Raw genomic sequence first — 17,929 nt, 5'->3', positions numbered from 1 at the left:
TATACATATGTGACGTGTCATGGAGATCTGAGCATTTGGCGTGATGTGCCATGACGTCAAAAGGTTGAGAACCACTGTCCTGGGAGAAATCTCAGGAGAAAAGGTGAATTGCATATGGGCGTGTGTGTGTGCCCAAAGAGGATGAAGGGGGGCACAAAAATCAGGTTTTCGCTCAGGGCGCTTTGAAACCTAAGGCCGGCACTGCGCATTCACGGTGGGACGTTGTGGTCGCACGTTATAAAGTCTTATAACGCAGCTTACCGCACTGCAATGATAATCCCATGGGCCGTTCACAGTGCGACGTTAAAGTTGCGTTAAAAATGTTACGTTGTGGTAACTCACTGCTTGCAGTGCGTTACTTCTTAACGCAGACACGTTGCGACTTTAACGTCGCACTAAAACACAACGTCCCACTGTGAATACAGCCAAAAAGTCAAAACAAACAAAACAAACATACCCCCACACCACCACCACCACCACGTAGTCTTCTCATCAATCTCTCTCTCATTCTGTGAGACATGGACATTACCTTGCACATCAGTTGTCCTTTCAGTTATAACTGACAGCAATTGATAAAGTGGAAAAGGTTTTTAGTTTTATTGGATCTAGTCAGAACTGGAAGGAAATGTTGTGCTTTTGAGAGGAACTGACAGCAAGGTAAGTATGTTTTCATATGCAGGTACATCATTTGCAGGTACATCAGACCAAACGCATGTACCCATGTACAGTACTTTGTAGGGGCCGAGGCACCTCCTACAGAACTACATAATCTTTTACTCGCCTTGTCCTGTGGAGGTCTAATTCTCTTCTCTGTTCTTACTGGACAGCTTAAGTTTTTGCCTCGCTTCTCCCCACCCACCATTGTCAGATTAGCCCAGGTATTGGATAGCTGTGGAGGCCTCACAGTTCACATACATCCCTCTTTTCTTCATTCTGCTAACTGCATAAATTAATTTGCCTATAGTAATATCACAGCATACATAAGTGGAAGGAGTGTTAGATGCTTAACATCATACCGGTATCTACCTTAAACTGCAGTATAGTAAAACACAAGTGTAAGTGTGTGTGTGTGTGTGTGCGTGCGTGCGTTCTTTATGGGATTGTTATTTCTGGTATTAATTCTCTAATTCCTTCTCTGTTCTAAGTAAGCTGCCTTTCCTGATGGTGGTGTATGATATATCTCTGCATGTTTTTCTTCAGTAAAGAGTTCTAACTTGTTATACTGGTGCCTATCTGCGTATACAGAATACTCTGATCCACCAAGGACAGAATAGTATTTTCTTTACAGTATATATTTGTTTATTATTGTTTCCCTGCAATCTAGCTACTCTGTTGCAGTTCCGATATATGTGTCCACTATTATTTAATAAGAGGGGAAAATGGCAGCATTCATATTCCTTTCACTTCATGTTGATCACCCCATTATAAAATGATCACAGAAGTAGCAGCAAAATAACATAAATGTCACCTTGGATTTTTTCCCAACGCCGTGTCCGCAGCACTTTGTCATAACGCAGCTGCCATACTGTGCAGAAAAGAGCAGTCAGATGAGAGCTTGAAATAAGCAACCACCATGAGAACATCAGGCAGGTGCTGCGAAGACAACACAAGGATGGGATCACAGCTGGGTGTGAATAACACACAAGTCAAGGTTGGCAACTTCACATATAAATGAAGACCGACCGCCACACCGCAGGGTGTGCAGGGCAAACATATCTCACAGCAGCCGTGCAAACTGACGTGTGATGAAACCAGATGTGCGAACGAGAAAGCAGGTCACACGTAACAACCGTGCAATGTATGAGCGAGCAAGACCCACGTTGTGCGCCAGAATTCTCTGAGAAATGTCAGGCACAGCAACGTTATCGATGAAAAGACCTACAAGCAGCCGGGAACGAGAAATTGGGGCAACCCAAGAGCCTGCATGTTATTACTGAAACAGCATGGCAGAGTGGGAACCGGAGAAGGAATATTACCCACTGGAAGGTCCTGCATGTAACAAGACACAGCAGTGTGTGGGAGAGCAGCAGAATTAATATTACACATAATAGCTCCACACAGACAGTGTGAGTGCAGGAGGCCAGAATAATACACCAAGCCTGAGCTGTGAATACTGAAATACTGCAGTGTGGGAGAGAGGAACAGAACATTACACACAAAGGAACTGAGCATCCAGGGACACCACCGCAAGACTGATAAGTTATTAACTATGAAGCACTGATTATTGAAGCCCAACTAATTGCAAAGCAAATGTTGATTAGTGTCGTTTACAGGCATTACCTTTTGAACCGACGTTTTTAAGTTTAAAAAAATCATTTGAAGAGTTGTGTTCGCTGCAGCTGTGCACCTGTCCATACAGGCTTAAAGGGTTCCAAGCAGCTTTTTTTCTGCAGTTTGTCCAGGTTTCTAATAGCTGTAGGAGCTACCATTTCCCCCCCTCGCCTTCCCTCTGCCCTTATTTATCCAGGGGTAGGTGTGAAAGTAATCAAGTGTGACTCTCTAAACTGTTGGAAGTACAGTGACTTAACTCCCCATCCCTCCCCGCTGATGAAAGCTTTTGTTTGCTCATTGCTACTGCTAATTACAGCAGTCCTTATCTGCCTGCTCTTTCTGGGGACTGCAGACCACTGAAGTAGGGCAATAAAAAGTCTCTAATAAACATTTAAATGTAAAAAGAAGAGTTAGAATGGATTTTTTTAAGTAATGAGCCACATTGTTAGCATGCATTTTTAATCTACTATTGAGATGCCCTGGGGGCTAAATATGCTTCTCTGTTCACTTTAAAGGAATACTAACAATGCCTAAGTGTTCTAAAATGACAACGTACAAATAATGTCTAAGTAGCTGTGGTAACATTTTCCTACTTTTCATGTTATATATCAGAGGCAAAATCTTTCATTCATTGTGTGTAGGATTTAGCTATATTGGGACAAATCAATTTCACAAGGAGTGTCTGCTTCAATGCACAGCCAGTGTTGCATTTCAGACTACAGAGAAAGCAAAAACAGTATGAAAAGCTGTGACAATTACAAATGTTCATAACAAGTTTCCTCTTCTCTCTTCAGACACTTCAGTCAGAAACACAGGACACAGAAGCTGCAGCTGTTTGGAGCTTTCACTCTCTCACACACAGAGTTACACACAGGGTTAACTGATCAAGTGTGAGGAGAATTTCCCCTTCCCTCATGGCTCATTCTGCCCTCAGTTTTGGCATCAGTAAAGTTTGAAAGTATTTTGATAACAGTAAACAAAGAGGTTTCCTGTGAAATGTATACACCAATACTTACCAGCACTTCCCAAGCAATTCCTAACTGTATTAAAAAAAATATGTAAATCAATAGTGTTCCTTTAAGACCTCTCCGCTTTGTTGCTTCCTCATTTAAAGAGACACTGAAGCGAAAAAAAATATATGATATAGTGAATTGGTTGTGTACTATGAATAATTACTAGAAGATTAGCAGCAAAGAAAATATCCTCATATTTTTATTTTCAGGTATACAGTGTTTTTTCTAACATTGCATCATTCTCTAATATGTGCAGATTACACAACACTCAGCATTCAAAATGATTCTTTCAGAGCAGTCTGTGAACTAATGACCTCTCCTCTGACAGAGAAAAAGTAATTAGTTCCCTTACAGTTGAGATAATAAAAGTCAGATAACAGCCCTCTCCACGACTTTGAAAGTCGTAGAGATTAATGGCTTTTTTGCATAGAGATAACAACTAGAGTTTCTTAACTCTTCCTGTACTGGAAACAATTAGACTGATATATCTGATCTTAATGTTTTATTTCTTAGCTGTACTACACATACAAATCATAATATCATCATTTTTTTTCCGCTTCAGTGTCTCTTTAAACACATTGGGCCTGAACCATTTTTCTCTAACTTTTCCCCAGGTGATATTTTCACATCTTATCAATACAAAGCATTTAAAGCAGCCAGCAAACAAAAAAATAAAAATACTGAGAATAATTTTGACAGAACTTTTTTACTTACTTCTTGGTACTTTTTCCAGAGTGCTGAAAAGTTATTTTAAACATAAAATGAAAAATTAACTCCTAGGAGAAACTTTGGAGGTAAAGTGAATTGAATTGGGCCCATGGTTTCTGCTGTAAGGGTGGCCACTAACCATCCAATCTTTTTCATCCAATCTTACCATTTCTATGTAATATAAGGGCCTGCCTATAGTATCTGTTCAAGTATAATCACACAGTTTACTCTTCTACTACATAGATTTGGTAAGATTGGATGAAACAGATGAAATCATTAGTGGCCACCCTAATGGCTACTGGGAATTGTAGCCTGGTATTTTTTGTTCTTACTACTTCAGTAGGCACATGGTGCCTGATGCACAAAAGTGCGGTAATATATATACAGTATATATGTTACCCTTACTATTGGCCAGTGGCAGCTCCAGGAATTTTTTTGGGGGGTGCTATGCAGGTGCTGGATAATTTTGAAGGGGGGGGGGGGGGGGGGGGGGGTTGCGGGTGTGGCCAAAAAGAGGGGCGTGGCCAAAAGAGGGCATGACCAACAAAAGAGGGGCATGACCATCAAAAGAGGGGCGTGGTAAAGTGCTGGAGTATATTCCAGTGCTATATAAATACATCATGATATGGTAGGATATAAGAGTATGGTCGGATTAGATTGTGAGCTCTTCCGAGAACCTGACTATGCACTCTGTAAAGTGCTTGATATGATGTTACTGCTATATCAATATAGTATGAATATTACACTGACAGGATTAGTGTGAGCCAGCCTAGCCAGGCCCAGTGGGCCTGGATGGCCCTGGCCCAGGTAGCGTAGCGCTGGCAGGCAATGATGATGACGCAGCAAAAGGGGCCTTAACTCCCCCTTACTTACTACTCCCTCAATGGGCTTTTGCCTATCGGTGCCAACATACAGAGAAAAAAAAATGTACAAGTGGCACAGACCCTACAACCAATCCCCAGCTTGGAGGACCAGGAGCTGTGCATTCAGACTGTTCTATCCCTAGAATGTTTCCCTCATCTCAGCTCACAACCACGCTCTCCCTAGTCACAGTAGGAAACAGCCTATGCATGTTGCAATTTACCAACAGCACTTTCACCCCCACACATGATGCATATCCTGCTGCCCATGTACACCATCTTGAGATAGCTGCCCGATATGTCACGGCCTGCCACCAACTGAGAGGAACATGATAACACATGGACTGTATAACCCCATACTCCCCTCCCCTATGGACTGTATGCCTATACCCCCCTCCCCTATGGACTATATACCCCATCCCCCCCATACCATCCCGTACATCCTCCTATGGACTGTATACCCATGTCCTTCCCTTATTCCCACAATCCCCCCCCCCCCCCCCCCCCCACGTTAATGTTCTATTTTGCTTTGGCAATGCTAAATGTATTTGGTCCTGCCAATAAAGCTTTTTTTGGATTTGGATTTGGAGAGAGAGAGAGAGAGAGAGAGAGAGGAGAAGAGTGAGTGACAGGAAAAAAAGATAGACCGGAGGAGGAGAGAGAGAGAAGAAAGAGAGACAGAAGGAACAGAGAGCGGAGAGAGACAAAAAGAAAGAGTTGAGAAGAGAGAGAGACAGGAGGAAGAGATAGACTGGAGGAAGAGAGAGAGACAGGAGGGAGAGACAGAGAGAACGAAACAGAGGAGAGAGGGAGAGAGAGAAAAACAGGAGGGAGAGACAGAGAGAAAGAGACAGAAAAGAGAGAGATACAGGAGGAAGAGACAGAGAGAACGAGACAGAGGAGAGAGAGAGACAGGAGGAAGAGAGATTGGAGAGAGACAGAGCGAAAGAGATAGGAGGAAGGGAGAGTGGACAGAGACAGAGAAGAGAAGGAGACAGGAGGAAGAGACAGAGAGAATGAGACAGAGGAGAGAGAGAGAGGATGAAGAGAGCGCGGAGAGAGATGGAGAGAAAGAGACAGAGAAGAGAGATAGGAGGAAGAGAGAGCAGAGAGAGACAGAGCGAAAGAGACAGAGAAGACAGAGAGACAGGAGGAAGAGAGAGCGGAGAGAGACAGGAGGAAGAGAGAGCGGAGAGAGACAGAGAAAGAGACAGGAGGAAGAGAGAGCGGAGAGAGAGAGAGAGAAAGAGACAGGAGGAAGAGAGAGCGGAGTGAGACAAAGAAAGATACAGGAGGAAGAGACAGAGAAGATTGTGATTTCCTGTATTCATTCTGAGGCTGTACATGAAATAAAAGAAGTGCTGTACATAGATGCTTCTCATGGAACAGCACACTGCACATGGGAGGGGAGTAGGGCTGCTACACATGAAAGGGAGCCACTAGAAAGTTGGCCTAGTGGCAGAAAAAGTATAAATCTGGCCAGTGGCATAACAAAATGGTTCAGAGGTTGTGACCACACCAGGGCCCTTGGGCCAGAGGGGCCCTCCCTCAACCACAATATTAGCTCTTTGTCGGTCCTGTGCTGGTAATGATCACTTCTATAGATGCTTTGAATAGTAGTAGTCATTAACAAGCTGTTTCCTATTCCGTTCTTGCACCTCTGACACCGTGGTTGTCCTCAGCAGGTTTTGGTGCGCCGGATCAATTGTTATGTTTAGAGCGCTTGGAGGGGCCCAATGTAAAACTCACACTGGGGCCCATAGCTCCTTAGCTATGTTACTGAATCTGGCCTTGGAAACAGGAAACAGCACAAAACCCTTCCTATAGTCTTCCCTCTGGTCTGGAGCATTGGGGCTAGAATGATGATGTTAATCAAAACTATTTAAGGGGAGTATCTGCCAGGATTTTATTTTTTTCTTCCAATTTTATAATGAACCAAATAAGAGGATGGTGGGGAATTGCACAGAAGTTTCTCCAGGTGTTTGGAGTTCCTCTTTAATGTAACGTTCTATTTGAATACATTGGGCTTGATTCACAAAAGAGTGCTAACTGTTAGCACCGCCGTTTTCGCGTGAATATCGATTTCGCGCAAAAAATCGCGTTTGCGCGCAAAATCGTTATCGATTTGCGTGAAAATTCGCGCGAAACCGGCCGTGCTAACAATTAGCACTCTTTTGTGAATCAAGCCCATTGTCTGCTCAGTGCGTTATCATCTATCCCTGACAGAGGTATAAAGAGAATCAGGATGTGGAGTAAATCCAAGCATCCTTACACTGGGATTTACCACAAGCAAGTGAAGAGAAGGAATGGTTATGTGTACGTGTTCCCCATTACAATCACATTCTAGCTCCCATTTTCTAACTTGTCCTGGAAAATTGATAGATGAAATCTGCCAATTACAGGTTACAAAAAAACAAAAACCCCTTCACAAGTCCCAGTGACAGGGGCTGTGCCAGTGCAGTAATAGGTAGTATTGAGTGAAGCAATCAAAAATAACATTTTACTTCAAAGATGGTTCCCTGTAATAAGCAAAAAAATCCATTTCATAATGTATGGTATGTAGTAAAAATAGCTGTCATAGGAATGTTTTAATCTACACTGCTTTCTTTTTTTACTAGATAGCCGTGAATACTCTGCTGTAAGGGCTTAAAAGGTACCTGAAGTGATATGTAACATTCATGAAAGGTTTATAAAATGACGGAATTTTGCCAGTATTGCACTACTGACGTAGTGCATATCACTCAAATAGCGCAGCTTGTTTACCTAAAAAATGCACACATTGCATAAAGTGCATGTCAGTAACCCTGGGCTTACCAGTTTAGTTGCTGTTTCCACCGCTGGCAGCGCATCTGGGGCTGGTGCGGCCGGCCGCAGTGGCAGGGATGATGTCAACAGCGTGTCTGCGGGGATCCGGTCGCATGATACTCTGACTGAAAATGAGGGCGGACGCATGTGCTGGCAGTGTCGCTCCTCTTATGCTCTTAGGAAGCGTGTCAGCTGACCAGCTGTCAGCTGACACGCAGGACTCCACCTCCGGTTTCGGATTGGCCGGGTGGCGTGGGGGCGTGTTCTCCTGTTTACCCGGGCTATTTAAACTCTGTTCTGACACTTGCTCACTGTCTGCTCTAGCTAACACTTCGCAGTGAAGGTTTCAGACCTTAGTCAGTGGATTCCATACCAGCTAGCCTATTATTATTATTACTGATTGATATACTGTGTTTGACTTCTGCTTGATCCTCTGACTACTCTTTGCCTATCGATTCTGTACCTTGCCTATCTGATCTGTTGCCGACCTCTGCCTGAGCACTCACTTAGCTTTTGCCTGCCGATTCTGTACCTTTGCATATCTGATTGTTGCTGACCTCTGCCTGTTTACTAACATTGTATTTGCCTGCCGATTTTTGTACCATGTCTGTCAGATCTGTTACCGACCCTGATTTGTCTGACCATTCTCATTAACTGTACTCAGTGTTAGTGCTGCCTTCTGCTGACACTGTCTGTGGACATTTCCCATTCAGGGAACGTCCGATATTGTCTGTCTTCTAGTGCTCACACACTAGCAGCTCGTTACAGTGAATTACACTAGTGTATGTTCCCTACGTAATGCCAATTGTATAAACTGGTAAAAATTGCTGTGTGTATATGCCGAATTTACAGGCATTTTGTGAATATACCCACTGGCATAACAATAGGGCCTGCAGCCCCTGCTCCCACGGGGGGCCTAGACCCCCCCCTGGGGCCCGCTCGGGCCGTTTTATGAGGGCTGGAGGGGTGGCAGCATGAGTGGAAAGCCTTGGCCACAGTCGGAGGGGAGAGGGGAAGTTCCCCCCCCTCTCCCTCACCTCGGGGCTCTCCCCTCTGCACTCCCCTCCAGCTTAAGTTACAGTGTGGGCAGCGGCGGGCAGATACATACCTTCCGTGCGTTCCACCGCATACTCCTCGCTCTAGCGTGTTGTCACTTCCGGGAGTGACGTCACTTCCGGGAGTGACGTCACTTCCGGAAGTGACGTTAGACGCTAGAGCGAGGAGTATGCGGTGGAACGCACGGAAGGTATGTATCTGCCCGCCGCTGCCCACACTGTAACTTAAGCTGGAGAGGAGCGCAGAGGGAAGAGCCCCGAGGTGAGGGAGAGGGGGGGGGAACTTCCCCTCTCCCCTCCGACTGTGGCCAAGGCTTTCCCCTCATGCTGCCACCCCTCCAGCCCCCACAAAACGGCCCCAAGCGGGACCCAGGGAGGGGGGGCCCACTCTGAAATTCTGCAGGGGGGCCCGATGGTTACGCCCTTGAATATACCTCACCTCTCCCCCCGTTAAGATAAATATGTTTATGTCTAGTTCCACGCCTACATAGAACTAGGCTGTGCTTCTTTTTCATTTCTCACTGTAATGGTTAATAATCCAGAGCTGTAAATGACACACTGCAATTAGACTTGAGCCAGGCTTTAGCTTAAAGGAAATGTTAGCCAAAATTATGATATGCAAGCTCTACTTACCTGGGGCTTTCTCCAGCCCCTTGCAGCTGACGTGTCCCACACTGCAGCTTTGCTCTCAGCCGCCGGCCCAGGGTCCCCGCTGGAGCAGAGGCCAATCTCGCAAGGTCGTCCTCTACTGCGCCTGCGTGAGTGCCAATGTCAATCAAGTCCACGTTGTCCGGAGTGTACTGTGCAAGTGGATTTGATTGACAATGCCGCTTGCATGCGCAGTAGAGAGCTCCTCCTCCCACAGTGTGATGTCAGAACCTAGGTCCTTAGTTTCCTGTCAGTGAGTCATGTTGCATTGTGGAAAATAACGTCTATTTCCAGTTACCAAGCAAGAAATCCCTCTGTGCAGATGTATATGTATTAACACAAACAACCTTTTAGCCTATTGTATTGTTAGGGGGTGTGGTTATGGCAATAATGGCAGCCATTGTGGATCAAACAACATGAACCAATTACATGGTGAATATCAATAATTTCTTGATCTGTCTTCTATTGTTTAACTTCTTACTTTGATCGTATTGATTTATTTTTTCCCCCTTTTCACAAAAGTTCCTCTTTAAGGCTAGTTTTACACTCCACAAGGGCCGCCACGTCTCACAAAAATGATGCATCCCATCACAGAAGCAGCGATAGCCCCATGGGAAATGTATAAATCTAATAGAGCATTGTTCAGCAACGCTGCTACACCTGCAGTTTAGGGGTGACATTAGTTATGCAGAAGGTGTGTACTGTTTATGTTTGTGTGTTGGAAACATACAAAAACAAATAAACAAATAAAAACTTAAAAGGGCGATGTTAATTTGACATAATGATTTAATTTTGTTACAATTTTACCACTTCAGTTTTTGTGAGTAGGTAGGTGCAAAATGTATAAAATAAAGTACTGGTAATTCAATAAGAAGAAAAGCATTTTTAATTATTATTAAGCAGGTATGGGGTGTTAGCTTTGCTTTTTTTCCTTTTACCATTTTATGACTTTTTAAGCACAACATGGTTGCTAGGGCAACAGCAGCTGTGAAAAGTGGGTAGCAGAAGCAGAATGAAGGGACTCTTGTCATGCATGTAAGTTTGGCAGGTGTAAAGCTGCAAAACAGCCTCATTAGTTTACAGTCCCTACTGGAAGTTTGGGCTCTGACAGCTTGGCACCATGTATGCGAGTTGTCATTGTGATTCCCTGCAGCTGAAATGCTCTCCAAAGCCTAATATAACTACTTCCAGCCTGTGTAAAATACTATTCACTGGTCTCTTCCAAAACCTAGACTAACCTGCTTCCTCCCTACTCCCCCTTGTAATACCTGTAGGTGCTCCAGATGTTGGTGATGGAATGCCTCAAACTGCAGCCAGGCTAGCAAGGAAACACGGAGACACAGATGGCTATGAGGTTGTGTGAACATGAGAGGCAAAAAAACAACTTACCGGTATTGGTGATAAAGTGACGCTTAGGAACCATCAGCAAGAGTGTGGTGCAGTCCACCAGCTGCTATAAGAACTGTTCTCCACCAAAAAGTTATCACCTAGAGACACTGCAGCAGACGTAGCCAAACAGCAGAATAAGATTGGGCCTAGTGTTTCTTGGAGCACTCCATTCGCAGTATGGGTTGAGGTGAGTGCAAGTACGTGCGTCATACTTACTTGAATGGCAGCCATCATGCGATTTAATTGATTGAAGAGATGCCGGCTGTTGCAAGCAGACCTGCTACACTGCCGGCCTGCAGCTGCTTTCAAATACGAGTCAATCAGTGTTGCTGGACTGGACTGATTGATAAGATGGTGTTGCAGCGATGGCATACTCGCTTGCCTACACCTGCAGCGCCTTATAAATCGAATGAGTTAACTAGTATATAGAGAGCCTGTCAACTGAATGACAGGATTAAAAGATGCCACAGGCGTAGAATTGTCCGGACACATCTCTATAGTCAGCTTGATCCAATAATAGTCAATAAAGAGGTCTGTATGACACCAAGGACCTTTTTTATAGACAAGAAATCTAAAATTCTAAACACATTTTAATTGGAATAAGAAGACAAAAAAAATGGAAAAAATCATTTCTTAGTTTCGGCCATTATAGTGTTAAAATAGTGTGGGAGGGAAATAGTTAATTTTAGATGTAAATGTACGTATTTTTATTGAATAAAATGTTTTTTGATGTAGTTTTACTATTTGGCCACATGATATCCTCATTCATAATTTCTGATTCATGTACGCAAGGATCTTCGTCATGTGCAAACAGATCCTAGTGATACCATAGAATCTGTTCGACATCTGCATTTCCAAACCACCCTCATATTGATCCTCAGCCTTTTATGCTTTATCAGTCACTGAGCCAAACAAGTATGCATAACAGGTGTTCTTAAAGGGGAACTTCAGCCTAAACAAACATACTGTCATTAAGTTACATTAGTTATGTTAATTAAAATAGGTAATATAATCTCTTACCGACCCTGTTTTAATAGAACAGGCAAATGTTTGTGATTTCATGGGGGCAGCCATCTTTTTGGTTGAAAGGAGGTGACAGGGAGCACGAGACACAGTTCCAACTGTCCTGTGTCCTGATCACCGCTCCCAGCTGCGCACGCTAGGCTTCAAATCTCAAATTCAAAATGAAAAACAAAACAAAACAAATTTGCACCAAAACAGCAGTAGGAGAACATCATCATCAGAAATCCCATCATGCTTTGCACAGCATCAGGGGAAAATGCCCGGGCAGTTTTCTTCTGTGCAGCTAAAAATGATGCTTTGGTAAGAAAAACAAAGTTCTGATGCTGTGAAACTGTTAAAGAAACACCAAGCCTTTCCAGTGCTGCTGAGTAGATATTTAGTCTGGAGGTTCACTGTAACATAAGTTTGACTCCCTTGACCATTCTTGTTTTAGGTTAGAGACTCAAAGAACTGAAATCAAAACATAAGCATGGCAGCCAGGCAACTGGCAATTTTTTTAAAACAGACCAGAGATGGAAGCCTTCATATTCCCCTTCATAATTACAACAGGTTTCATTTAACTAGTAGCAGGCAGGATGAGTAGAACATGTGGTACAGTGCTCATTTAAAGGACTACTTTGTTGAGAAGAATATGTATGTATTTCCTTTTAAACAATACCAGTTCCCTGACAGCCCTGCTGATCTATTTGGATGCAGCAGTGCCTGAATAACACCAGAAACAAGCATGCAGCTAATCTTGTCAGATCTGACACCAATGTCAGAAACACTTGATCTGCTGCATGCTTTTATGGCTAAAAGTATTAGAGATCACATTTATCAGATTGGCTGCATTGATTTTGAACCATTAGCGACCACCTTTACAGTCAACTCATCAAATCAAGTTACACATTTCTCCATGAATTCTCCCTGAGGAATATAAACTGATCAGCTGTAAAGTTGATCATCACTATGTGATTGGTAATGTGTAAACAAGAAAACCAACCTTTTCTGGATTATTTTACCAGTTTATGAGCAAAGGAAGGGAGACAAATAAGAACAAATTGTTGACTCCACCTACAGATTATTAAGGAACCAAATTACTTACAATAGATTTTGATTAATTATTCCCTTTTAAACAATGCAGATGGACTGACTGTCCTGTTGAGCCTCTGTCTCTTATACCCTTAACAAGCATGCAGATCAGATGTTTCTGACTGAAGTCTGACTGGATTAGCTGGATGCTTGTTTCAGGTGTATAATTCAGACACTACTGCAGCCAAAGAAATCAGCAGGACTGCCAGGCAACTTGTATCATTTAAAAAGAAATAAATATGGCCGCCTCCATATACCTCTCCATTCAGGCGTCCTTTAAAAGAAGAGTCTGGAATTGCGCAAGAAGCATACAACAGAAATATTTCAAAAACAAATTTGTGTTGTGAAACATACTTTTTACTGTAACAATTTTAATCCCATAAACCTTTTACAATAATGTCCTTGTTGAAATAACTTCACATATTGCCAGCCAGAGAAGAATTCCTACATTTGGGAATGACAGGTTATCAGAGAAGGAGCACTTACTTGTGATGAAGCATATATAAAGTCTTGTTAAAAAAACTAAAAAAACTGCCGCATTTTTTTCAACATTCCTGCTACAAATCCTCCTAGGCGACCAAGAGTGCCTGCTCCCTCCCAATGATACTGAAACACTCCCCTTCAAGCATGCAGACGGTGGTGATCTCTTTCTTAGCTGAAGCCACGCCTCCCTTACTCCCTACCCATCATGCCTGTCAATTTGTGGCAGGGAGGCATAACTTCAAACTGACACTAGGGAAGATGGGACGTAAGCAGGCACCTGCAGGTTGCCAAGGAGGAAGATATAAGCATCCATGACTTGGTGCAACCAGAGCAGGATCATTCGCCAGGCAACCTAGGCAGGTGCCTGAGGCCTAGTGGGTGTCAGGAGGCCTAACTCACCCTTTCTCTGTCCCGCCTCCCACCTCAGATTGCTATAAGGACCATCAGGATGAACCAAAGCCTCTATCTTGCCTAAGGCCCCATTTCATCTTAATCCATCAACAGGTGCAGATGATTTTTTCCTTTTTATTTTGAAAGATCCACTATGTGATTTTTCAAATGTTTTTAATTCACAATTTGGTTAAAGTAATGTCCTCCAACATAGATGGAAAAAAAGAAAAACTATGTCAGTCACTGGAAATGCCGTTACCAAACTAGCCTAAGCAGATGAGTGAATTCACATGGTGAATATATATATTCTTTATTGACAGTAAACGTCACACATTTCTGAAGAAATAAAGTCACAGACTTCAAACAGACAAATAAGAGCTGTGAGCCAGCAGCAGTCTAAAAACAGGGAGGGGGGAAGGAGCAGAGGAGGTGATGAAAGGAAAGGTCAGAGGAAAGGAGGATTGAGGGAGCATAAAACCAGGAGAGAGAAACAGGAAAGACATGGAGAGAGAGAGAGAGGGAAGGAGAGGCGAGAGAGAAGGGGAGAGAGGGGAGGAAGGAGGGGGAAAATAGAAAGGGAGAAAGAAGGAGGGAAAGAGACGGAGGAGGAAGGCGAGAGAGAGAGAAGTAGGTAGGTTGACAGGCTGTGAGAAGAGAGCCAGTCTATTAGTAGACAGTCAGGAGGGAGAGATGTCCTTCAATGCTTCTCCATCAGCGAGGATCTCTTTCCCTCTTATTTTTCTTTCCTTCTCGATTCAAATCCATATAGGCGAAATTCAAAAAGTGACGAGTGTGTAAATCATACTGAGGCCGGTACAAATAAATCAGGGGGTGCGGATGCCATAAATGCAGTTAAACATGACAAAAGGAACAAAGAGAGAAAGCAAGGGAAATGGGAGTGAAAAAAGCAGGACAGGAGTTAGAAAAGAAAACAAAACAAAAAAAAAAAAAAAGTGTTAGAATTTAATATTAAAGATATGCAAGTGTTAATAAAGACACATTTATAATGAAAAAGGGAGGTTTATGGGAGTCATATATTATATACTATGAGACAAAACAAACAAGGTAATTGAAGGTAAAACTGTGGAGGACAGGACACTTTCAGACGTGGCAGTAGATACTAGCATGCAGTGACAGTGCATAGAAGTCTAGGAGTGGGGGCATTTATGTGGGGCTAGGGGCAAATCACTCACCAGAAGAGGCACAGCATCCTACGCGTTGACATAACGTACAGTGGCCCCCACCCTGCGTGCGAGGAAGAATTGCCATTAGTACAGGCCGCTACATGTATGCAGAGTAGGAATAGTATAGGATGCTGTGCGATTACAGTAGCATAAGAAACTCTTTTGCTGTTTATAGTTGTCCGCATAGTTTCACATTTAGCTACATAAGGCAGGGGTTCTTAACCTGTTTGTGGCATGGACCCCCTGCTTTGAGCGTATATATGAAAAGGACTCATGCTAAAAAATTCAGTTAAAGAGGTTCTTTAGAGCCTTAAAAAACTGACACTTACCTGGGGCTTCTATCGTCCCCATGTAGTTGTCATGTCTTGTGCCGTCCTCCTACGATCATCCGTCCCCCGCCACCAGTCGGGGTCTAATTATTCATCTAAGTAGACTGCGCGGCAGCGCGTGGGCTCGCCCCCGTGAGCGTCATCGGGAGCTTACTCCGCAGGCGGAATACGAGAAAACCTCATACTGCGCCTGCACAGTAAGCTCCCGGGGACGCAAGCATTGTTTGTCTTGTTAGACGAATAATTAGACCAGACCGGCGGCAGGGGACGGAGGCTCGTAAGAGGACGGAATGGGACATGACAGCTGCAGGGGGCCGATAGAAGCCCCAGGTAAGTGTCAGTTTTTTTTAAGCCTCCACAGAACCCCTTTAAGGGCACCTAAAATAGCGGTAGTAGAATATCAGTAAATTTACTGATATTCTACTACTTAATTGATATAGGGAAATGTCGGTAATATTTGTTGTTATTTCACTATGACCAAACCTCTCTGCTCTCACAGAGAACCTTGCCCTGGTGAGCAACTAATAACCCCGGGGGCAACTAATAACCCCCCAGCGGGCAACTAAAAACCCCACCACCTGCACAACTAATATCCCCCCGGCAACTAATAACCCCTCCATCTTTGTGAACAACGAATAATTCCCCCCGGCAACGAAAACACCCCCCTCCCTGGCAGGCAACTAAAAATCCCACTACGCGGGCAACTAATAATTCCCCCCGGACAACTAATGCGCTTCTCCCCTCCACGACAAAAATGAACGTCCGCTATGCAAACTTCGGCTACTAATAGCTGGACGCTTCACAATTAACATAGTGGGCACCCCTTTTTAGATGTGCTTCTTTTAGCTGCTCCGTCCTTTGATAATCTGATGAAACCTATGGATCCTGAGCTGGATCAATCACAAAGAAACCTAGATGTATTTCTAGGGCCTAGGTTGGTGTCCATGGTTCTGGCTTATATCTTCTCTCATCCCATCCCCAATCTTGTCTTATCAAATACTACCGTATATACTTGCATATAAGCCGACCCGTGTATAAGCCGAGGTAACCACTGTTCCCTCAGAAACCAGGAAAAAGTGATTGACTCACGTATAATCCCCCTCCCGAATATAGCACTCCTCCACCGTAGCCAGATGTTCCCCCAGTACAAGTCAGCCCCCTTCCCCATAGCCAGATATGCCCCAAGGATGATACAGCTGTGTCTTAAGAAGCCACTAGATGGCGTCAGATATGAGACACAGCGATTGCCACACCGGAAGAATCCCTGATCATTGCACAGCTGACATGTTGCTTGCCCGCTCTGCTCCACAAGCCAGGGGACACAGGTAGTCTTGAGCAGCACACTCTGCACACAATGTTGCAGGGAATGGGGGCACAGTCACAGCAGGGAGCCAGCTGACAAGAGCAGGATCACTAGTGCACAATCCTTACAATCCTCCGCCAGTAACAAAACCTGCTCCATCATCTGTTTTTCTCCACTGACTTGCATATTTCTTATGCTAAAAAATTAGGCTTATACTCGAGTATATACAGTACTCTTATTTTAAAGTAGTGTTGAGTAGAGACAATATTTCACAATATTTGTAACAACTGTAATACGATGGGAAAAAACATTGGTACCGCTATTTACATAAAATAAAGAAAGCTACGTTAATCCTGTGGACTAGTGCTTACATTTATAAGTGAAGAAATCCTACAGAAGTCCATGACCCCTAAGTTAAGAACCCCTGACCTATAGTGAAATCATAAACTAGTGAAGGATCCTGTCCATACATGAAGCGAAATTACTAGAAAATTAGTATAGGTTAGAACAGAAGTGAATAGGAATCAGTAAAACATGACAAAAGTCTAGCGAAGGGGAATTAAAGCTTTTAACAGACATAGGATTGTATTGCCCAAATCAGTCATTTCTGATTGGTTCAGAAGCAGTGTGATGTCTGTACAGGCTCTGCCTTTCAATCCTTCTCCCCCCCTCCGTGTACAGATAGCCCTGCTTAGAGGAATAGCAGTGCTGATTACTTTTTTTCCTACTGATTTCTAATTCTATTCTCCAGAAACAGAAAGCCCCCTTCCATAATACACACATGAAAATCTATACAAAGATTCAGATCATACATGGTATGGCCCACTGTCTAATATCTGAATAGAGCCTGAGTACTCTAAAGTTCCCAGCATTATTTTAGGATGTACCCCTTTTTTAATGACGGTGTTAGCAAAGTACCTACTACTGAGGGTAGCGTTATTTCAAGGTCCTCTTCATGCATACATATTTGTTAGGAGTGCTAAATACTTGTACGTAAATGTTTTAAAGTGGATCCGAGATAAACTTTTACTCATTGCATAATTGTTTCTCTTTTCTATAGTTTATAGGGCATTCCTCAAACCAAATACTTTTTTTGGTTTTTGTTTTAATACTTTAACTCCCTATAAACTAAACCAGCCTCGCCCACAGTTTTCAGAGTGCCAAGGCATTTTCAGACAATAGCAAGGGCTTACAGGAGCTAAGTCTGGGCAGGAGGAGGGGGAGGTGTTACTAGCCATTGATTCCATCTAGAGTTCTGCAAGTATCTCCTCCAAGTCCATCGAAGCACTTCAAACTCAGCTTGCCGGGCAGAGCTAGGCAGGTTCCCATTATGGCTTACTATCCAGCAGAGGGCACTCTCATACTGGGCACATATACAGAGCAGCAACCCCAGCACT

At 43.6% G+C, this 17,929-nt stretch overlaps 1 protein-coding gene across 5 annotated transcripts in view; it reads right to left on the bottom strand.

The window, feature by feature from the left end:
* LOC137538410 (protein cornichon homolog 2) overlaps positions 1-17,929 on the bottom strand; it is a 325,780-nt gene that overhangs the window by 153,715 nt on the left and 154,136 nt on the right. For 3 of the 5 annotated variants that reach the window (XM_068260581.1, XM_068260582.1, XM_068260580.1), the window contains one exon: positions 14,011-14,520. The exons of the other annotated variants lie outside the window; for them this stretch is intronic. In XM_068260581.1, the coding sequence (XP_068116682.1) occupies positions 14,493-14,520 (28 nt within the window). In that variant the 3' untranslated portion in view covers positions 14,011-14,492. Of the gene's footprint in view, positions 1-14,010; positions 14,521-17,929 lie in introns of those variants that run through there. 5 annotated transcript variants of the gene reach the window in all.

This window comes from Hyperolius riggenbachi, chromosome 11 (assembly GCF_040937935.1).
Source record: "Hyperolius riggenbachi isolate aHypRig1 chromosome 11, aHypRig1.pri, whole genome shotgun sequence".
NCBI lineage: Eukaryota > Metazoa > Chordata > Amphibia > Anura > Hyperoliidae > Hyperolius > Hyperolius riggenbachi.
The sequence above is the reverse complement of the archived record's forward strand: the minus strand, read 5'-3'. Positions and strand labels throughout refer to the sequence as shown.